At 41.2% G+C, this 22,683-nt stretch overlaps 1 protein-coding gene across 1 annotated transcript in view; it reads left to right on the top strand.

Annotated features, from left to right (window-relative positions):
* CLCN1 (chloride voltage-gated channel 1) overlaps positions 1-22,332 on the top strand; it is a 43,527-nt gene extending 21,195 nt beyond the window's left edge. Inside the window, exons 9-23 of the mRNA XM_071814855.1 lie at positions 2,590-2,674; positions 5,822-5,923; positions 7,780-7,864; positions 8,281-8,430; positions 10,659-10,728; positions 12,293-12,403; positions 12,530-12,743; positions 13,480-13,613; positions 14,122-14,348; positions 14,470-14,575; positions 16,295-16,377; positions 17,131-17,169; positions 17,821-17,925; positions 19,831-19,917; positions 20,389-22,332. Coding sequence (XP_071670956.1) covers positions 2,590-2,674; positions 5,822-5,923; positions 7,780-7,864; positions 8,281-8,430; positions 10,659-10,728; positions 12,293-12,403; positions 12,530-12,743; positions 13,480-13,613; positions 14,122-14,348; positions 14,470-14,575; positions 16,295-16,377; positions 17,131-17,169; positions 17,821-17,925; positions 19,831-19,917; positions 20,389-20,781 — 1,991 coding nt within the window. The 3' untranslated portion in view covers positions 20,782-22,332. The remainder of the gene's footprint in view (positions 1-2,589; positions 2,675-5,821; positions 5,924-7,779; positions 7,865-8,280; positions 8,431-10,658; positions 10,729-12,292; positions 12,404-12,529; positions 12,744-13,479; positions 13,614-14,121; positions 14,349-14,469; positions 14,576-16,294; positions 16,378-17,130; positions 17,170-17,820; positions 17,926-19,830; positions 19,918-20,388) is intronic.
* Positions 22,333-22,683: the final 351 nt, after the last annotated feature.

Below are 22,683 nucleotides of genomic sequence, written 5' to 3'. Positions count from 1 at the left end.
TCTGAAGAAATAATTCAATACCACAGAGGTCCAAGACAACAATTAGCAACTCCTGCAACATGTGTACTATGACATGTATCATTACATGTATGACATGATAAACTCACTTTTTTTCTCTCTCTACACTGGCTTCTGATCCATGGTAATATTTTCCCTTTTGTTGTTTGATCAGTGGACTTCTGCACAAGGCTCCACAGCTTCATGTGGAACCTCTTAATAATCTAAATAAATACCATTACCTTTAATCTGGTTTTACTGTTTTGTTAAAAATCCTCCATATCACGAAGTTTTTATTCATTTGAATGATCTTTCTGGGTTTCCTCCTTGGCTTTGAAGTTCAAAATAGGTACTTCCAGAGTTGTACTTTCTTTAACCTACATGTATTTTACCAGTTCGCCAGGTGCTACTGCACATCTCTCTTTGCACTTCACCACATTGCTCCACAACCTTTTTAAACACCTATGCTACCCATTGGTCCCCCTCCAGTCCCTGGAAGCCCTGATGCTCATTAGAGAAGGTAAATTAATTTTTTAAATGGCTCATTCTTAATTTGCCTCAGATCTTGATGCCTTTTAAGTCCACAGCTTGTTTAACACCTCTTTTACTGTCGTTTTTTACCTCCAGGCTGCATCATTGCTACCAGTATGTAGCAGGTAGGGAAGCAATGACATCAGAGTAGACAGATGCAAAGAAGTTGTATAGGATCTCACCAAAATTCTTTTCTTTCTTAGACCCACAAAACCTTGCTGGCTTCTGGATACTGATGGCTTTACATCATTATCGGTACTTTCCAAATAACATCTACCCCACTGTGACTGGCTGCTGCAACTTGGGCCCCTGTTTGCTAATAATGTAAGACTGGAACTCTGCAATTTGCAGGATTTCTGTTTTACCATGTCCAGAGCCTTCATGTTATTTGCCATAATGTTTTACACCTCCTTCTGCTCCTTCTGATTGCTTCTACACATGGTGCAGTGTTAAAGTTCAAAGCTTTTTAAAGCAGACTTTCCCATTAACTATACTTTCTCATTTCCTTTTACTTCTTTTAGCTTTCACCTTGTAAGAGTGGGACAGATACTATAAACTTGTAAAGTTTGTAGCCAGTGGAGAAAAAAAGGCTTAGCTATTCAGTTTCAGGATGGCTTTGTCACTCAGGAAAGATGATGAAGATAGGTGGGATGAATCTTTCTGTAGAACTCTTTCTGTCTTGTGGAAGTAGAGATTTGAACCTAGAAAGACTCAGACTAAGTTCTGCGACTGTTTCCCTTTGCTCTGATCATCTATGCTGCTCTGCAGCAAAACTCTTTGAAAGTGAGCCCACTATACATCTGGTGTCACTGTCATTTAGTGGCTTGGACTGTTTCCTAAAGCTAAGCTGAGCTTGGGCTGCTCTAACAAAAAAAAGAGGACATCCTTCTTTTGACCATCTTCTGTCTCTGACTGTTCTTCTATGTGTCACTTGTACCATCTCTTTCTTTGTTGGACCCCTCCATTAAACTCACTTCCCTGGCAGAGGACTAATCCAGGAGAAGTGCAGATAGGTTTTCTGGTAGGTTTTAATGAGGTGAGAGAACTAAGTGAAGGCTTTGACACAGGTCGGAGTGGGCCTGATGGGAGGGAAAAGCAGTGCAGCTGCGAGGGATGGAATGGGATGAAGAGGCAGGGAGTAAGATCTTCCCATTTTGGATAGTAGCATGTGGCTTAGCTATCTTAGGTAATGTGACCCACAGACATCTGGCTAAATTATTGTTCTACACCCCGTCCTGGCTGATCGATTAAAAAGTAATTAATGGCTCCTGTAATTATCATATAATACCAGATCTTTACTGCTTCTTTTCTTTCCTCATAGTGCAAATAATTCCTTCATCCAGGGCAAGCTGGAATTTATATCCATCCTCATTCAGCTGTATTTCCACTCTGCACTAGATTGCTAATTCGTACTTCACCTGTTGGCATACGTTTACTTTTTACACACAGTTAGGTACATCCAGGTAAAAGCAGAACAGGTTTCAACATCTGAGTCATTTTAGCAGTGCAACACTACCTGGAGAGGTGAGCTGAAGAAGATAGGGCCTAGCTGATCTTTTGCATCTCTGATTTCTAGGACTTTCACTCTTTTGGTACCAGTCGAAAGTTTTGCAGATCTAAGTTCAGAGAGGATCTGAGTTTTGTTTCTAGAAGGCAATCACAACTGTGCATGACACAGCTTCTCCAGATATGTAAGCACAGCCTGCCTTAGCAAAAGGGTGTTCAGAGTCAGTGAGTATAGTGGGAAGCGTTTTTCTTTCTAGAGAATGGATGGTAGAAGAAAATAAAACCCTTTAAAAATCTGTGATTGTAGCTAAAAATTAGGTATACATTCTCTAAAAACAAACCTATGCCACCTGGAGTGCTAGAGCTGCAAGTGCTGAAAAATAGGCACTGCTAAAATCAGAGCAGTTTGCCAATCTGTAATATTGTATATAATGTCACAAAACCACACAGGAGCATGTATAAACTAGTTCCTCTGTCCCTGTGCCAAGCTTTCATGGCATGTAACTTCTCACTTCATTACTCCCTTTCTTCCTTTACCTCTTTCTTCTCTCACAGTTACGATCACAGCCTTGTTCAGAACAAATTTTCGCATGGATTTCCCCTTTGATCTGCAAGAACTACCAGCATTTGCTGTAATAGGGTAAGTTCCCAGGAACCCAGCTCTTTGCTCTACAAAGGTTATCATGTGAGCTCTGTTAGGAATTCTTTTGCAAAACAATTACATACGTCTCTTTTAGACATTTTGATTGTCGCAAATAAGGACTGTGCTTGTTGGGATTCTTCCTTCAGAAATTGTGCCCATGTAGTGCAATGGGTAAGGAAGGAAATGTGGGTATTATCAAGCTTTTTGTTATTTCCTTTCCATGTAATTTTTTCAGAAATGAAGTTCTGGGAAAAAAAAAAAAAGTCTAAGTTGGTCTAGGTTCATGGTATAGATATACTGAATGGTACTTTAACTGTTTCAAAGGCATCTTCAAATGAACTGACCCAACAAGTATGGCCTTTTCACTTGACAAAAATAGGACAAAAGATTTAACATGAAGTTTCCCTTTAGCTAGGTATGAATGGTTATTCTTGTCAAGAGAGGTTGGTACACTCAACATGGCAGTGAGCGGAACAGAACCATGATTCAGTGAGCACAAGAGTTTATTAAGATGAGTGTCAGTTTTATTTATGGAGATATCTGAGTTGGTTTCATTTGTGGAGGAAATTCTGGTAGATGGAAGAATGAACTTAAGAAAAATGAGAAGATAATTTGGAAATAATAGAGAAGATTTGAGTTTGTAATTTCTTTGAGGAAAAGTCTTGGGTTAGAGTTTGAGAAAAGCTCCAAGGAAATCACTGCACAGCAGTAGTGAAGGGAACAAATACCTATGCTGGTGTTGTGAGCATATTCTGTTGGAAGAGCTAGATCCAAGACCAGAAATCTATTTGAGATTTTCCAGCTCCTTTTAGTAGGCCACCCTCATATTCTTTTACTTGAATATGAACTTGAGTAGGATTTTTTGGAGACATCAGATGTGTTGAAAATCTATTAATGTACAGGAGCTTTTCTAGTAATACAAATCCACTTCATTCTTCTTAAACAGACTTGCATGCTGAACTTAGAATAATAGAACCATTTTGGTTGGAAAAGACCCTTAAGATCATCAAGCCCAAACATAACCTAAATCTAGCACTAAACCATGTCCCTAAGAACCTAATTTTTACATCTTCTAAACACCTCCAGGGATGGTGACTCAACCACTTCCCTGGGCAGCCTGTTTCAGTGCTTGACAACCTTTCCTGTGAAGAAATGTTTCCTAATATCCAATCTGAACCTTCCCTGGTGCAACTTGAGGCCATTTCCTCTCATCCTATCACTCGCTACTTGGAGAAGAGACCAACAGTCTCCATGCTACAATCTCCTTTCAGATAGCTGTACAGGGTGATAAGGTCTCCCCTCAACCTCCTCCAGACTAAACAGCCCCAGTTCCCTCAACTGCTCCTCATCAGACTTGTGCTCCAGGCCCCTCCCCAGCTTCATTGCCCTTCTCTGCACTCTCTCCAGCACGTCAATGTCTTTCCTGTAGTGAGGGGCCCAAAACTGAATGCAGTATTTGAGCTGCAGCCTCACTAGTGCTGAGTACAGGGGGATGATCACTCCTCTAGTCCTGCTGGCCACACTACTGCTGATACAAGCCAGGATGCTGTTGGCCTTTTTGGCCACCTGGGCACACTGCTGGCTCATATGCAGCCAGCTGTCAATCAACACCCCCAGATCCTTTTCTGCCATGCAGCTTTCCAGCCACTCTTCCCCAAGCCTGTCGCATTGCCTGGGGTTGTTGTGATCCAAATACAGGACCTGGCACTTGGCCTTGTTGAACCTCATACAACTGGCCTGAGCCCAATGATCCAGTCAGTCCAGATCCCTTTGCAGAACCTTTCTACCCTCCAGCAGATCAACAGTCCCACCTGACTTCTTGTAATCTGCAAACTTACCGAGGGTGCACTCAATCCCCTCATCCAGATCATTGATAAAGATATCAAACAGAACTGGCCCCTAGTATGGAGCCCTGTGGAAGACCACTCATGGCCAACCACCAACGGGATTTGACTCCATTCGCCGCAACTCTCTGGGCTCAGCCATCCAGCCAGTTCTTTATCCATCGAAGAGTACACCCATCCAGGCTATGAGCTGCCAGCTTCTCCAGGAGAATGATGTGGGAAAAATTTGGGAGAATCTATTTGTTTAGATCGGCAAGGAAAAGAATAATCCTTATGATTTACAGCTGATAGAATGCAAAACTTCTTGTCGTGTTTTGAACAGAATTGTTAGATCTGTTTTTTTCAATACTGCACATAGGCTAGGAAAGGAGTATATGACAACCATGAAATGTTTTCAAATGCCTGGGTGTCTAACATAGTATTAAAAATAAAAAAATAAAAATAATTAAAAAGAAAGGCTAAAGCCTTGGATAGTCTTGGTTAAAGTTCTTTGAATGCTCCAAATTCTCTTAACATTTAGTCTCAAAGTTGAACCCTCTTTCTATCCAAAATATTTCTTCACTTCAGGCAGGACATAAAGACTGAGCCAGCCCAAGCACTATCAACAGGTAGATCTCATTCTGGATCAGCAAATGTTGTTAATTTGCAAAATATATACAGGAGGAGCACTTCTATTTTATTGACAAATTGATAGGCAAGAATGGAGGAATGTACTTTATAAAATATAAATTATTATAAAGAAATTCAGTTCATTGTGTACAACCCTTAGGATTATATTGCCTAAGAGACTGGTCTATTTTAACATCTGCTAAACAGCGCTGGCTCATAATATTTAGTGACAAGAGTTGCTATTAGTTTTAATATATGATGTAGGTTATTTTGCTGAATCAGAATTAAAATAATTTTATTTTTTACTATGTCCTGTTCCATCTTGATGTCTAAGTTCTGACAATACTGTTTTTTGCCCAGTTTCCCTTTACCAGCCCCCACCAAGATCTGTCAGTCTTTTACTATAGATTATTTTATAGATTTTTATATATATGATTTTTCCCCCTCTAAGCAAGAGAAAACGTGTGGTAAAATGGCAGCATGTGTGACAAAGAGGTCCGAAATAATCTCTCCCCTTTCATCAGGGAGTCAATGTCTTCAAGTGGGTTGCTGTAGGAGTAACCCTGTAGGTTACATTTAATAGACTTCATAAGCAGGTGAAGATGAAAAACACATAAACTCATTTTCTTGGTTGATGGGTTTTGTATCACCTGTTGTTTGGTATGATTTTTTTTTTTTTTCACCTCTTTAGGATATGTTCTGGATTCCTTGGAGCATTTTTCGTTTATCTCAATCGCCAAGTGGTTCTATGCATCCGGCGTCATACGGCTCTGAGCCAGTTTCTCACCAAATAGTGAGTACCTTTGAAGATACTCTCTTTAAGGACCACATTTTTATTCCCAACTGGTATTGGATAGCAAGAATGCTTTCTGGAAGCTAGTAGAACTCTTTCTAGTGTAAGATAGTAAAAACATGATAAAATGAAATTATATGAGGATAATATATATGCAAACATCAAAAGAATTTGGTCTGCACTGGATTTTCTTCTTGATCAGCCCCAATAGTTTTAAATTATTTCTAGATTTAGAATGGAGACTCTGTAATATTCATTAAGAGGAAAAAGGGAAGTATTGATTGGACAGAAAATGGTTTTAATTAGAAAATCAATGGATGTGCTTCTTAAGAACCTGCTGCTTCTGTTTATTTTTTTTTCAGAAACTGTAATAAATAAATTTTAAGAAAATTAAATACAATTGAAATCTAACTATGTCTTTAAAAATCTAAATTTGTTAAAATCAAAATGTAGGCAAAAATGGAAAGAATGTGCTGCATTATTTCAATTACTGCATAGTTACAAACCAAAAGCTGAAACTGATAGTAACTAAATGGTGTGAATTGCATCATGGAAGAGAAATGCAAGACAAAAATATCATAGCAATAAAGGTTTTACAGGGCACCTGAATATATTTTTTTCCCCTCTCAATAAAGTTATAACTTCCAAAGTTATAACTTGAAGAAAATGTGGCTAACTGTAAATGTCTTCGGTCTCTTTACAGAAGAAATCTGATGCTATGAGAATTTTTTTAAGCTGAGAGGTGTGGAGGACCTACATTTCTTAGCAAGTTGTACATCTAGGAGAAGAAAACCACCAGTTAAAAAGAAGTTCAAACTTCTTTATTATGTGGGGGAAAAAATTGTCTTTCTTCATTATGTATCATTACCCACAAGCATCAGCAAAGCCATCAAACAAAGTCAACAGAGAAGTGGATCAAAGCCTAAAAAGTGGGAATTTACTTTAAGTTTTTGACCAATTTCTCAGAATTTTGTGGGTCCTTCAACTGAAAGAAATTAAAGGTTATATTTTGCCTTCCTGAATACCACAGCATCTCAGTCAGAACTTCCCGTAGGGAGCACAATAATTTGTCAGGAGAAACCTGACTGGATTAGTCCAGCATGTGGAGGAAGATTAGACTCATTTTGTCTTAGTGCCTATGAAGTGTCAGTATGTACCCAGAAACCTATCCTGGAATTGGAGACAGCAGTAGGAAAACACAGGTTGCTGTCCAGCTACACCCCAGTGGCCCAGCACAGCTAAACCCACTGGCCACTAAGGACACCTTCCCCAAAATTGTGATGGTCAGCAATTCAGTGGAAAGAAGAGCAGTTTTTCTCATAGGAATTAATGCAATGGGTGATACATGCAGACATGTAAAAAACCAACCAACTGAACAAAACAAACAAACAAAAATCCACCAAAAAAAAACCCAACAAACACACACACACAAAACCAACAACCTGCATTTAAATCCTGGGAAATGATACATTACACGGGGAATGAAGAAGTAAGACTATCATAATCAAGACAAATGGAGGAGGTGCTGACTTTTGACAATAGGTCAACACATCACTGTAAATACATCTTCTCTGCCTACCTGTTCAAATATGTGCATGTTGTACATCCCTCTCTTCCTCCATCCCACCTATTACATGAATTCTGGTGGTAAAAAAGGTTTTGCTGACAGCTGAACTCTCTACAAATTATGACGATCGGTGGAGTAGGGCATTAAACTTCCAGTAATAGAACTCCGAAGCAATGGATACAAATATGGCAAAGAGCTTTCATGGAAATAGCAATCATAGTCCTGAAGTGATAGGGCTACAAGAAAAGAATATGAAGTTATATTTTAATAAACTTTTCCTTCTTTTTAGCCGCCTCATATACCCTGGTGTTATAACCTTCCTTATAGCAACTGTGACCTTTCCTCCTGGATTTGGGCAATTCATGGCAGGAGAGGTGAGAGTGGGATGGGTATTTGCAATTCTGTGCAATTCTGCAGAACAGTCTCCCCTTACTCTGTGCCCCAATAACCTTATGTCATGGAAGGGGGAAGAAAGATATGGGAGGAGTTTGGACTGAGGAGGGACTATATCCTGAGACTCAGGATATCTGCTGTCTACTTCATATAAAACTTGAAAAAGTCAGCTCTCCCAAGCAAGTAAATAAGGAACATATTACCCTATGTGTAAAAGTAGTTATCCTTTCACCAGTTCAGATAAAGTCCTATCTCTCTTCCTGAAGATTAAAAATGTGAATTAAGTCTCACAATCATGAATTACTGAAGTAAAAATCCCCTCCACCTTCTTGGAACAGAGGTAGAGTATTTAGTCTGTCTAATCTCATGGCTCATGCTTGTTTTTTTTGCTGTTTAGTTGATGCCACGGGAAGCCATCAGCTCTCTATTTGATAACTATACCTGGGCAAAATACACAGGAGACCCTCAGATCCTAGGGAAATCTGCTGCCTGGATCCATCCTAAAGTCAGTGTCTTCGTGATCATCCTGCTCTTCTTCCTCATGAAGGTGGGAAACCAGCTCACAATAACCCTCCACCACTCAGACTGAATGTTCTTGATCCACTGTAAAATAGTCTGTGAACTGCCAGTGAGTAGTTGCTGGATACTAAATGAAGCACTACAATTGCATTGGGTTCTTACATCTTTTGATGTGATGTTTGCACACTCTGAATGCAAGATTACCAAAATTATTAGGGAATAATAGTTTCCTGGCCTTAATGTAGTGACATCCTCCACTGCTCCCTAGGTCATCTTCCTCATGCAACCTGCTGAATGACATTTGATACTCACTGTGTAGTAGTTGGTAGGGAGGACTACATCAGGAAAGATTTCTTAGTTTCCACAAAGATACATAATTGAGTAAAAAGCTCTCAGATAATTTGTATGTTGTCTAAATAAAGTCTGAAATACTCTATTTGATATTCCTGACTACAGATAGGAGACAAATAAGACTATGCAAGCACAATCTATAGTCATGTGAAGCTCAAGGATTTTTTAGCAGTACTGTAACTTGATGAAGAAATGCAGCTAAAAACAGTTTTCTCACTTCTGGGGAAGCAACAGCCGATTAAATTGTCTGTGGAAGCTGCAGCTTCTGAAAGGATCAGCTGTGTAACTGGTACATGACAGAGCAAGAGAAGAGATTTGAAAGAAGAAAACATTATATTCCAGTGGTCAAAATACAGGTAGCAAGAAAGAGGTTTCCCTATGTTGGGGGGGGAGGGAAGTAAAAATATCATAGAAATTATGATTTGTTGTTGTTGCAAAGGAGCAAAATTGCTGAGGCCACCTTGCAATATCAGTTGAATTTTTTGGGAGATCGGGAATGGACATCAATGATTGATTGACCCAGCTGATTCCATCTAAAGGAAGACACACTATCGAATTTCTGAGAGGCAGTTAAGTGTTCTGCTTCTGTGATAATTCTGATACTGTCTCATTTACCTGAATAAAGGAGGAATGGACTACATGGTGGGTCCATATCCTGAGTCCATTTGTTCTGCTTTGGAAGAGCTGTCTCTTCAAACACTGGAATAATTGGCCTTGTCCCATTAACTAAAGGCTCTCTCAACTCACTAGATAACTGTGATATCAGCTAGATAATGCCTATATCTTGGGTTCATTTTCTCTTTTATGCCAACCATCCTATAAGAGTTACAGTGGAAGAGCTGTCTTGAGTCGTTTTCCTCCCAACAAACCAACTGTCTACAAATTAGTCTCTAATCTGTCTGCAGCTACAACAGTTTCTGCAGAGGCATCACCTCCTCAAAGGTGGACCTTGAAGATGAAGGATTTGCCCACTCTGAGGAGAATATTGTCCTGAAATACTTGAAAGTTTTGCTCCTGATGTGCTGGATCATGGTTGTCTCTCTCCTGCGGATGATACTGCTGCAGCAAGGGACATCCTACTAGTATACTTCTTTGTACGAGCTGTTGAAACAGCAGCATTCTCTGTGTTTCCCTCAACTGTGGAAATCTTTTGTCATATTGCTTGAGAAAGTCTGACCATATTGGCCTTTGAGATGTTTGTAAGATGAGGCTGTTGCCTCCAGAAGAAGTCTGTATGTGCTGGGCTGAGTCAGCATTTGAATTGGTCTTAGCAGCACCAGGATGGATTTCATAATTTTGCCCCAAATAGTGGTAGGACAAGAGGCAACGAGACACAAGCTAGAATAGAGGACATTTATGACAATTGGACTTCAAGAAAAAATTCTCCCAGTGGTCAGTGGTGGCACAAATACCCAGAAAAGCTGGGGAATCTCCACCCTTCTAGGTGTTCAGAACTCACCTGCATAAGGACATGAGCAACCTGGTCTTACTTAGGAATTAGCCCTTTGGGGAGCAGGGAGCTGGGGGAGAGACTTCCAGAGTTCCCTTTGCACCGAAATCTTTCTGAGTCTGTGAAATTTTTACAACATTCTATGAAAAGCTGTGCTGTTTGGAGCAGCAGGAAATCTCAACTTCAAGGTCCAAGGCAAAGGAGTTTGCATGTTCATCCATCCCCTTGGTGATTCAGCTTCCACAGCAGTCACCCAGATGTCCTCTGCATCAGTGTGATGTGTTGGCAGAGTTCCTCCAGGTCATGTTCACACTCCACGGCCCCTTTACACTTCACCTTCTGGCTGAACTGCCAGATCCCTCAGACTGTATCTCCTTATGGATCCACAGTAAAGTGGGGCTGAAGGAAATGCTATTGCCACTCAGTAACAATGATACCTTCTGCCTCTTTTCTAGTTCTGGATGTCTGTCATTGCTACCACGATGCCAATCCCCTGTGGAGGCTTCATGCCTGTTTTCGTTATAGGTGAGTTTCAATATTGTGCTGCAGCATATACGTCCAAGTGGATAGGGTAAGAAAGATGTTGCATACATACCCAGTAGGTTTATTCTAGTGGATGCAGAGTCATCATTTGATGTCTATGACAAGCTCAATTAACAGTCCACACACCAGCCTCTGAGTCTCTGCCTTTGTAATTTTCCCACCCTCCAAATCCAAATGCTGAGGAAGAAATCCCTGCCCTTTTACATAAGGAAAGCCACACTGTGGGAAGGCATGCTGAGCCATGGCCTTCTAATTTCTCTGCATCTTCACCTACGAAGAAGCTTTCATCCTGCTACATCCTACTTGTAGGATGTAGTAGTTGCTCCTTTTGCCCCTGAAGACCAACTAGAAGAGATGACCTCAAACTAGTACCTGCAATGTAATCCACTACTTACTCTTTTCCTCTGACTGGAATATGGTAACATATGGGAGTTTATTGGTTTTTAACTGGCTTTAATTCCAAGAACAAAAAAATAAAAAGAACACGATGCCAATGTTTAGAAAGAGAGGCTATGTTAGACTAAAGTGTACAAGCTCATGAAGTTCAGCATTAAGTACCAATAGCTCTTAAATGATGATGCTAAGGACCTCTGAGTTCTGGGAGGCAGTAACTGAACATGAGTCAGTAGTTACTGTGATGAAGGCTAATCACAAACAAGGCTCTGTTAGGAAAAACCTCGCCAGCCTGGCAAAGAAATTGGTTATTTCCCTGCATTCAGCATTTTGGACACAATTCTGGAATATTGTGCCAATACAAGAGATTTTGAAAAAGTGTAATGGGACACTGTGATTGTTAGGGAGCTGGAGCACAGAACAAGAAGAACTGGAAGAAGTTTGGCTTATTAAGCCTGCAGAAGAGAAGGCCTAGAGGGGGTCTAACTGCAGCCTTCACCACATAATGCACCAGGGAATAGAGAGAATAGAAAGACTCCTCTTAGAGATACACAGTAAATAGGAGGTAAAGGCGCAAGCTGCAACAAGGGAAATTCTGATGGGACGTAGGAAAAAAATTGTTTCATTGTTTAAGGTGCCCAGAAAAGCTGGAGAATCTTTTTAAAAGCTTGTCTAGATAAAGCCCTGGGTGACTTGATCTCTCTTTGAAATAAGTCCTGTTCTGAGCAGGGGTCAGAACAAGACCTCCAAAAGACCCTCACCACATAAACTCTTCTGTAAACTGTCATTCTGGTGTTTGGACATTCATAGAATGAGTGTGTGAAGGGCCTCAACTGTAATCTGGACTGATACTGTACATATTCTGAAAATATTTCCTCTTACGCAGGAATCACAAATATTGCTGTGCCTGGTTTGCCTAAGTGGAAGAATGAGGGGTCAACTCTATTGACATCTGAGTACCTTTTTATCCTCTTGGAGTCTAATTTAATATTTAGTGACTGAGAACTACCTTTTAGTCTGCAGTGTCATTTTAATTTAAGTCTTGATCTTGTTTCTGTTAGAAAATACTCAAGTGGTTGCCCAGCATAGCTGCACAGCACAGACTGGGTGTTCTTTAGATGTTACTTCCATAATTGTCAGTGATATTTTCCAGGTGCTGCATTTGGGCGTCTGATTGGGGAAATCATGGCATCACTTTTTCCCAATGGGATTCTCTTCGATGGTATTGTTTACAAAATCTTACCTGGAGGATATGCTGTCATTGGTGAGTCTTCATGTCTTCCTTTTTCTTCACCTGGTCCCATCCCCATGACTTTCCTGGTTGACATGATGTGCTATTTCAATATGACAGTCTTCTCTCCCTATTCTTTTTCCACCCTACCTGGGAAAGGTGCAGCAGCTCTGACAGGAGCAGTGAGCCACACTGTGTCCACTGCTGTCATCTGCTTCGAGCTGACAGGTCAGATCTCCCACATCCTCCCCATGATGGTGGCTGTCATTCTTGCCAACATGGTGGCTCAGAGTCTGCAGCCCAGCCTCTATGATAGCATCATCCAGGTGAAGAAGTTGCCCTACCTGCCAGACCTGGGCTGGAATCACATAAGGTACAGTAGTAAAACAGAGGTGAGGAGTGGCAAAGAAATAAAGCAGAAGAGGATGAGACCATGAGAAAATAAAAGGTCACGAAAAGAGGATAGTACTACAAAGATAATAAAAAGGCAACACAGGCCTGCAGAGAGAAGAAAAAACAAGTGGTGTAGTAGAATTAAGATTCATACACAGAAATGGAAAAAATGTTATCTTATGTTTTTCACTAAAAGCACAGGTTTGAATAATCTGCAATGTTATTGAATTTGTATTAATATTTCCAAATTGCTTCAGTTTAAAAATTTAAAAATCAAGTGTCTTGTTTCCTTTTTTTTTTTTTTTTTAATTCTGTGGGCTTTGGATTTTTTTTCCCCCAGTAAATGACTGAAATATCATTTTATTTGGATATTTTGCATGAAACAAAATTCAGTTATTCTCACACGTCTTTCTCACTCTAGTAGATATAACATGTATAGGTATGTATATATAAAACACCTATACATACATGTATCTAAATGTGTGTATTTTTATGGTGGGGAGTAATGGAGTGAAACATAACTGTAATGAAAATCCAGTTGATCTGTGTTAATCCTTTTGAAAAGTTCTCTTTGGTTACTCTCACAGAAGATTATTTAGTAGCTGTATTGTGGATACTTTTTAAAGAAGTGGTCATTTATATATTTCTTTAAGGAATTTGTCTGCTAGACACTTTTAGTATGCTAACTCTTCCACTTATTGCCTGTAAATTCACAGCAAATACAATATCTTTGTTGAAGATATTATGGTTCAAGATGTGAAATTCGTCTCCTCCAACTGTAAATACCGAGACTTGCAAGCTCTACTTCAAAGCACCACTGTTAAGACTTTGCCTTTTGTGGACTCACCAGGTAAGCAATATAGAGAAACCAGTCGTTCCTGAAGACTGTCTCAATTTAAAGAGCCAAAGAAACTAGCTTTACTCTTACATGTTGTGAAGGAGACAGTGTTACCCACTACATAAAAATCTTCCACTATGGATGATGTATGACAGAAGGCTGTTCCAGCTGATCAGACAGGTAAACTGGAGTGTGGGCAGTGAAGCAGATAGAGCAGGTAAGGGACATGTGGGGAAAGTTTGTGGACTGAACTGTGACAACAGGGAGGGATCTTGCATATGTAAAGAAGCTACTTCTGGTGTGGTGCTGAGGGGTGGCACAACTTAAGGATGGTGAGCTTCCTACAGCCCCACAGTGTTTTAGCAGCAACTAGCTGGGTTGGTCAAAGACTCCTTTATAGCTCTAGATAGTGCTAGTCCAAGCACTTTGAAGAGGTAGGAGGGAGGAGGGGACAGTATGTGGCAGGGGATATTCAAAACCCTTAAGTGGCTTAATGTCTTCTTTGCTCTGTGTTATGCAGAAACTATGATCCTTCTGGGGTCTGTAGAGCGATCTGAACTGCAGGCTCTCCTCCAAAGACATATAAGCCCAGAACGGCGGCGGCTCCTCAACAGAGAAATGCAGCAGAAGCTGTCTGAGGCACCCTACGATGGACACAGCAAGGGACCGTGGGCAAACCTGCCAAAGCTGAAGCATGAATCTTTTGCTTATGTTGATGAGGATGAGGATACAGATGAGAAGGGAGAGGTGAGGGAGAGAAGTGATGAGATTGCAACACAGAGGCTGCTTAAAAAGCAGTAAGACATTTGGAGAGACTGAGAAAGAAATAACACGTGGTGGACTCTGTTTTCTCTCCTCTCTTTAACAGCTGCCTCGACCCCCAAGTCCCACTGCCAGTTACCCAGAGGAGCTCAACGGCCCAACAAGTCCTCTTAAACAAATGTCTGAAACTTTGGAGCCGCAGCAACTCTCAGGTATGGTAACATAATGGCATGCCTCAGCAGCATCCTAACCAAGTTGTGGAAGCTTTCAGGCTGACTGTGTGTACATGCGTGTGTGAGGTTGCTGAGAAGAACTCTCTGTGCTGATCCTGTAGTAAAGGTACTTCGTTAATGCACCTCAACAACAGTGTGACCTACCTGGAAATATCTTCTGTTTGTGATCCCTCAGAGAGCACAGCAAAAGTAGGCCCACTCAGGCTGCTCTCTCTGCCAGTACTCCCCACTCCATCCTTTGCAATAACATCTCCTCAGACATTTTCTGCAGAGTCTGTGTGGAAGGGTGCCATCTCTTGCCTCCTTCACCACATTAATTAATTTCCCTGGGAAAAGCGGCATGAGACCTAAACATCTGTACTTGGTTTTTGAGTAGCTTAGGCTTTTGCTCAGCTGTCTCCAAAACTGAACAGCTCCTCCTTTGAACATACATCTATTTGATTCAGCTACATGGTGGACAAATATTGATTTATTGTGTTCTTTGTATTCCACCCCAGCCTATATTAGCTTTGCTTCCAAGACTGTACTCATAGTTCATTTCTGATTCATATATCATGTATACTTGATGAAGGATGGTGGCTTTTTTCCCTTTATGTGTCTTGAAATATGTAGAGAGTGAGTAAGCACAGAGGTATAGCCCAGTCCTGAGAAGGAATACAGAGGTTAAGGCTCTGGCTCATGCTTTTAGGCATCCAAATGTTAGCATGTAATATAGCATATAGCACATGCTGGTTCCACAACAGCACTCATGTATGACTAAACTTCTAAGGCAAAGGAATATCCTCTTTATGCTTCCAGGACAGTAAAGTGCTGGGGCAGCCATCCACTTCCCTTAGCAAAGCAGAAGAAGAATCACATGAAAACAAGGACAGTGTGTCAGACATTTTACATTAAGCTAGTACTGATCCAGAAGTGACAAGAGGAGGTGGAGCAGGAGTGACTTCATGAGGCTTTCCCTGCCATAATTTTTAGTTTGGTTTGCAGCTGTCATTGTTTCTGAACAAACCTTCCTCTACAGCCTTGTTCACTTCACAACAGCACCAAACCCTACCTCCTCCTCTTTCCTAATTCCTGACTGTCCTGCCTGGTAGAATAATTCTGCAGTTTTTTTCATTCTCACCATTGCACTGCTGCCACAAACCATGGACTAGTCACCCCTTTGTACCTGTCACATTCAGGCTGTTGATATATTTTGTCTTTGAAGTAATTTCCAAATTCTCAACCCCCTTCCTATACTCATCCTCCAAACCACTTCCTCTTTGTGGACTGCAGAAACTGTCATCACAGCCGTTTACCCCTTGTATCAGATTTTTTGCTATGTTAGTAGTCTTGCTTCTGTTTTGTTTTTGTTTGTTTGTTTGAGATTTTTTGTTGCTTTATTTTGGGTTTTGGTGGTTTTATTTGTTTGTTTTTTTCTTCAGGGCCACTGATCTATTAGTATTATCTGCAAGGGTTACTTCGTGATGGTTTGTTTCCTCTACTTGAGGAAAAGATATTGCATGGGAAGATTTATTCTGGCATGTCCCAAACACCATCTTACAAAGTGAATGCTAGATTGTCACTGGCTCATCTAGCATCTACTCTGTTCCTCATATTATTTTCCAGTCTGCCTTAGGCAAGGAGATGGGCTTGAGACTTTGTAATTTTGGCTCTCATTTGTTCTTCTTTCTTATACATGTGTTTTTTTTCATCCTTCAGGCAATTTCAGGAGTCTGAGGCAACTGATCCAGCATCTCTTGTGCCATTACAACCATCCACTTGAAGCAGAGAGTGTCGTCCAGGTTAGGGGAACAGAGACGTAGTAGTACCCTGAAGAGGAAAGGGAATGTGATAGAATAGAATCTGCTACTCAGAGCCATTCAGCGTTTGGCCAAAGCATGTACACACTTATGCTCCTGAACTCTGAGAGCATCAGGGGGGAACTCCATTCAAGGAGAAAGGGTGTGATTACTGTAATTACACTCTTCCTAAAGAGACACCTGTGCTCAGGTGTCAAGGCTACCTACCTTCATGACTGAGTGTGGGCATCTATTTCTCAGCAAATAATGCTGTTTTGACCATCCTCGAATGAAGTGCAGTCCTATTCCATCTGGCAAAAAAATTTGGCCAGATAAAAATGAAAAAAATGCTTTTGCCTTGTGCCATGTTAGATGTCCTCAGGTATCTGATATATCTGCACAGGGTTAGTGGATATCATACAGAGCCTACAGTAAACCCGTCCACTCTAGAGCAGTGGTTGGACACCACGTGGGATATTTGAGAGCATCTAAAGCAGTACTTAGATGACCATGTTTAGGCAACTGAATTGCTTCACCAGCATTCCACAGTCAATCTTCATGGTCAAGGGAAGCACAGCAAGTACAGAGTACACTTTATAATGCATGACTATAAATAGAATCTAAACACTCAGTAATATACCATTAGGAACAAAAAAGGGATCATACAGGGTAAGGAGGCTGTGCAATTTTTTTCTTTTCTGTACTCTGTGAAACTGTGGGCTCCTTACCTGTCATGAACACTGTTTCCTCCTACAGGAGCCGGCAGACGTCATTGAAACAATGAGGCCAGAAGAGGTAAGAGTGCAGAAAGGGAGTGAGATTAATTGAGTGCTTCTTTTGCTCATTTCCTATAATTTGCAATGCTTCCTGAACTCCAACAACATCAGTGATTGCCACAATAAAAAAGCTATAGCTAAAGCCATTTTCTTCTTAGAATTGCACAATGGGCAAATCTCACCCAATAAGAGAAGAAATTGTTTTGCTAAATGTGCTGAGTAAGGCTCTGGCTAATCCAATCTAGCTTAGAAGTCAGCCCTGCTATGAGCAGGGTTTGGGACTAGAGACCTCCACAGGTCCCCCCTCACCTAAATCTTTCTGTGGGTCTATGTTCTTTCTTCATTTCTACACAAAGGAACTATTATCTTGCAATGGCAAGTGGAAGATGCACTGAGAAAGGAAAGCTAAGATGTTAATTCCCTCTTTAAGCAGGAAGGAGCAAAATCTCACCTTTCTCAGAAGACCTCTGAGGTTATGGAATTGCTCTGTTTCCATAGGGACTTCACCTCTGGCATGGAAGTAATGGGAAACCTGAGGGGTGTGATATAATGGGCAAGATGAATGATCTACATAGGAAAGAAGAAACATTCTTCTGGTACTAGTTTAGGTATAGAAGACAGCAACACTGCTGATTGCTGTAAGAGTGATTCCTCTTCTTTACTGTGTCAGATAGATGCTTGGGAACAGGAGGAGTTGGACAAGAATGTGTGTTTTGACAGCTGCCACATAGACCCTTCCCCGTTCCAACTGGTGGAGAGAACTTCCCTGCATAAGGTGGGTGCAGATGTCTCTCTGAGGCATACACTGGTTTTTTCCACCCTATCTATCATTGCAAATCTAGTCTATGACTTATTTCTTCTCCTTGTCTTCACCTACAACTATTATCACCAGCTACTTCCACATCCAGCTACAGAAGTCAGTTTGTTCCTATGACATTCTGCATGTATGACATTCTTGCATTTCCTGCAAAATGAAAGGCTACATGATAAGTCTGAGTGCATTTATTAAAATAGCTTTTGGACACGACATAGGATTTTCCAGTCACTATATTAACAGAAGTATTGTCTGCCCTGCTGCTGTGGGCATCACACTGAGATTTACACTCTGCATTGTCAGTGTGCAGCTCTGGAATGAGTTCATCTGGATTTCTCAGGGTGTTTCTGTCAAGGTGTAGCATCTGCCTCAGTGCATGAGAAGCGTCGCTTGAAACCACCCTATATCATCAGCTCTTCGTTGAACTGAAGGGCAAGGAAAGAGGAAGCTGGATCATACAGCTTCTAGTATTAGCACAAATGACAAGGAGTAAAAGTAATGACTATATCAGGAGTAAGAGAGGACTGGGCTTTCGCTCGGTGGAAGGGGAAAGCAGTCTACTGAAGCAAAAGTGCACAGTGCATATTTTTTATCAATATTAACTTAATGTGAATGGTCAGTATATGCCTTGCACAAAATTAATTAGTTATCAAAGGGGTAAGATCTCAGCCTTGAGCAAAATAAGAACAGGTTAGCATATACTTAAGATGAGCCTGGTGCTTTCTAAAGGGCTGGCTGAAGTTACCTTAAAACCACTATCTTTAAGAATACAGGGGTTACATGAAATTGTACCTGAAGATTGCAAACAGGGAAAGTTTCATATCTCTCAAAAAAAAAAGAGCAAATGAGAAACTCTGAAATAACAGAGAAGTCAGCTTAACTTGGATGCACAAAAAATGCAGGAATAAATAATCAAACTATCTGAGGTATGCATACATAGGGCTAAATGTGAGACTACTGACAGTGGCAGGAGTATCACAGCTTATCATGATCAAATTGTATTTAACGAGTCTGATTTGCTTTTATATCAGAGTAAAATGTCTTGTTCCTAAGAACAGAGATTTCTCCTAGTTTATGCTTGACCGTGACATTCAATATCTCATGTGATGTTAAAAAAAGAAAAGCAAACACCAGCTGTGAAAGAATGACTTCATCTAAGGCCACAGGTAAACTCCAGCTACAGCTCAGCTTAAAGAACTTGGAGGTTGGAAATACATCACAGATGAGCACTGAAAATGCAAAAGCTTTAGAAAGTCTGATTATGAAGAACATAAAATGGGGTATATTTAGGCTGAAGAAGACTAATGGCAGTGTGATATCTGTCCTTTGAAGAAGGCTTTGTAAGAGAAAGTGAATAACTTGTTTTTGGTGTTCCCACTGCACTGGATAAGCAGAAACAAACTTAGCTTCTGACAGAAAATATTCTGGAATGGGAAAAAAGAAATCTTCTGGTGTTAAGGAATCACTGGAATAAAGAACCTAAGCAGGTTCTGACTTTGCATGTTGCTATATGATAGTTTAATTTTCAGCACCAACATGAAATAGGATCTGCCTAAGTCCCAAAATACATAGGGTTCTGCATGTGAATCTCTGTTTGCCACAGGCCAGATGACAGTGACCTTGAGAATGTACATGCTCTCCATCACCAACACACTCCCAACTATGGCTGTACAGCAAAAGGATGAAAGTGTAGTACTTGTTAGCTACAAAAGGGGAAGGGAAGAGGTAGTTTCTCACTGGGGTAACTGAAGACTTGTGAGCTTTTGTGATTCCCATTTCTAAATCCCAAGTCCCAGCTCTAGCACCAAGTATCATGTTACCAGTTTCCGAAGTCCCTAAAATGGTCTTTTATATTTTTGCTCATAGACGCATACATTGTTCTCATTATTGGGCCTCAGTCATGCCTATGTAACCAGTATGGGAAAGCTGAGGGGAGTGTTGGCTTTGGAAGAGGTAAGTACAGATCCTTTCATCTCCTCCTGATCAACTGCAAATGTCCTATGGATCATTGCAACAACCTACAGGTGCTGGAGGATCCAGCTGGGAATATATATAACTGCAATTGCTAAATTTTCAATCCAGTGTGGAATTCTGAGTCAGCCCTTTGGAAGACACGTAGAGGAAAGGATGAGTGTATTTCAGAGGAGGCAGCAGGTGTTGTTTACGGGGTTGTTAGATGGTTCATTCTTTTCATAACTGAGTGGCTAGTACTGTCTCTGAAAGTGGCATGGAATTAGTTTTTTACCATGGAACGAAAAATAACACCACCAGTGTAAAAGATAATCTCCACAGGCCCTAGAGGTAGAGCTGTAACTCTCTCTATTTGTGATCCCTTTATCCTGGAAAGCAGGTGAACTTCGGCTTTGCAGAGCTGGGTCAGCCTCCCTTTCATCCTTTTTTTCTGAACTTTTTCTCTTCTCATAGCTCCAGAAGGCAATAGAGGGCTCCACACGGTCTGGGGTTCGCCTCCGCCCACCCCTTGCCAGTTTCCGTGACACCAATCGGACTTCCATCAGTAGTGAGAAGGTCAGTCAGGCCACTCAGGTGTGGAGCCAGCAGGACAACTACATGGCAGCAGCACAGCAAGCAGCAAACTTGGGCACAGAAAGCCCACTGCCTCCCTGCTCACACTCCCCCCAGCCCTCACACTTGAATGAAGAGGGGGAAGTCCTGTGCTCCACTTATGCCACTGACACTGAGTTGGAAGAGATGGAGCTGACAGGGCCAGTTGCTGAAAACATCTCGGACATCCTCAAGGACATAAGCCTACACTCCACTGACCTGGATGAGGATGAAGATGAGTATGTCTCCTTATAGGTGGTGTGAGGGGAGTAGTCCATCACATTCTTCAGTTGAGCCAGTCTTCTTGTGTTTGCTCCTCAAAGCGAAACTTTTGGATGTTCTTTGCAATCCCCAAAGAGGATTAATCCAGCTGGGAGAAGGGGCATTGGACTGATCTTTATTCTGTGGCTTTCTTTCTGTGCAAAGCGTGTTAGGCTGTTAGACTGTGTGGGTGTGTGCAGCAGTCAGATGTGGACTGCAAGGTGGCTAAGGGCAGGCTCATGTACATGGCAGAAGTGATTGTAATGGGACACAAATATTGCTGGACACAATCAGGATGCTTTGGGTCAATCTGCCATGTGAAAAGTGGAGGAGGAGCATTCTCCATTGGTGTCATTGTTCCAGTAACACTTGGCCTGCATGACACAATGTTAACACAGCCAGACCTCCAGCCTAGAAGCATATTGCTGTTTCTGACTGCAATCATGTCCATGTTGCTGCAGCTCCTTTTCACTGGGCTCTTATCTTGCATCTCCCCCAAACATTCCCATGTAGAACATTTTTCCTCTTTCTCAATTTTTACTCTGGGATTTTCCTGGATGGGGATGTAGTTAGGAGCTTCTCTGTCCTTCACTGAGCTGTTCCCTAAAAACAGATGGGAGGAAAATATTTGATCTATCTCTCATGTCTTCAATTCAGCCAGTGCTCTAAGAAAAGCACTGGGAGGGAGGAAAGCCTCTTTGTTCTCCCACGATCTCTGGATTTTTTAAATAGAATGGGAAAATCTTAAATGGGGACATCCTCAGTGTTGGAGGGAGAGGAGTAAAACAGCATGTATGCACCTATATTTCAAATACCTGTGTTTTTCTCTGAATCACTGTTCACAATTTCTACAAAGTTAAAGTCTTAAAATACAAGAATTCAAAAAAAAAAAAAGAAAAAAAAAATTGAGTCTTAGCAGGCTGCCAAGAAACACAGCAGAGGGAAGCCACATTTTCTACACTTTGAAAACAGGTTTCTCTCTGAAAACTCCTGCTCTCTTTCCTGGTAATTCTATCCTGCCTACTTTCCACATATTTCTGCATACCTCAGATCTGAGAATTCCAGCTCTCACTTTTGTCAGCTTGTCTCTAACAGCAGAGGCCTCAACCCTTGTCTGCAGCATCCCTCTCTATTCCAGTTCTAAATCTGGAGTTCTTGATCTGTATCTGGCAAAAAGCTGTCCTGTCAGTTTGTGTCATGCATGCTAAAGATGCTGCTTTGTTTAACTCATGGTCCTTGTGAGGTTTTCTCAGTAAATAGGCAAAATCAAATTCTGAGTATTCTGCAGCTTTCCTCTAACATTTTACATTTCTTTCTAGCTTATTTTTGGTGTGTCATGAGACTTGGATGTAGTGGATATATTTCCACTTATCAGCAACAGAGAAGAAATCCAGGCTCTGAGAATATGTTCTTGCGGGTATTATCCTGGATGTTGGGTCACAACCCCTTTCCTGATATTAGTTAAGTATTATATGACTTATAGTGACCTGTTTCAGCTTAATAGGTGGTTTTTCATAAGCTGTCTCAGGAGCAAGTGAAAAATATCATTACCTCTAACCTGTTCTCCCTAGGAAAATTCCCTCCTGGCCTTAATTCCAAGAATTGACCTTGCAGCACCTCCTCTCTGATGATGCTCATGGATGGGAGAGTCTGCGACAAGCTTATAGTAGAGGGAAATCTCCCCAGCTAGTCTCTTTAAGAGGGAGAGATTTATTTTTGCTGTCTAGAATTCAGAGCCCACCAGCTCTGTATTGTCTTAACACATGATCCCGCTCTATAAGCTAACTGGGGACAGCCTTTTCCTGCTTAAGTGATCTTCAGTCCTCGGAGGGTCACCCTGTCCTTGTGAGAAGCCAATGGTGATCTGAGGGCAAGTCTCTCGTGCACACCAGCTGC

Source organism: Patagioenas fasciata, chromosome 1 (assembly GCF_037038585.1).
Source record: "Patagioenas fasciata isolate bPatFas1 chromosome 1, bPatFas1.hap1, whole genome shotgun sequence".
NCBI lineage: Eukaryota > Metazoa > Chordata > Aves > Columbiformes > Columbidae > Patagioenas > Patagioenas fasciata.
The sequence above is the reverse complement of the archived record's forward strand: the minus strand, read 5'-3'. Positions and strand labels throughout refer to the sequence as shown.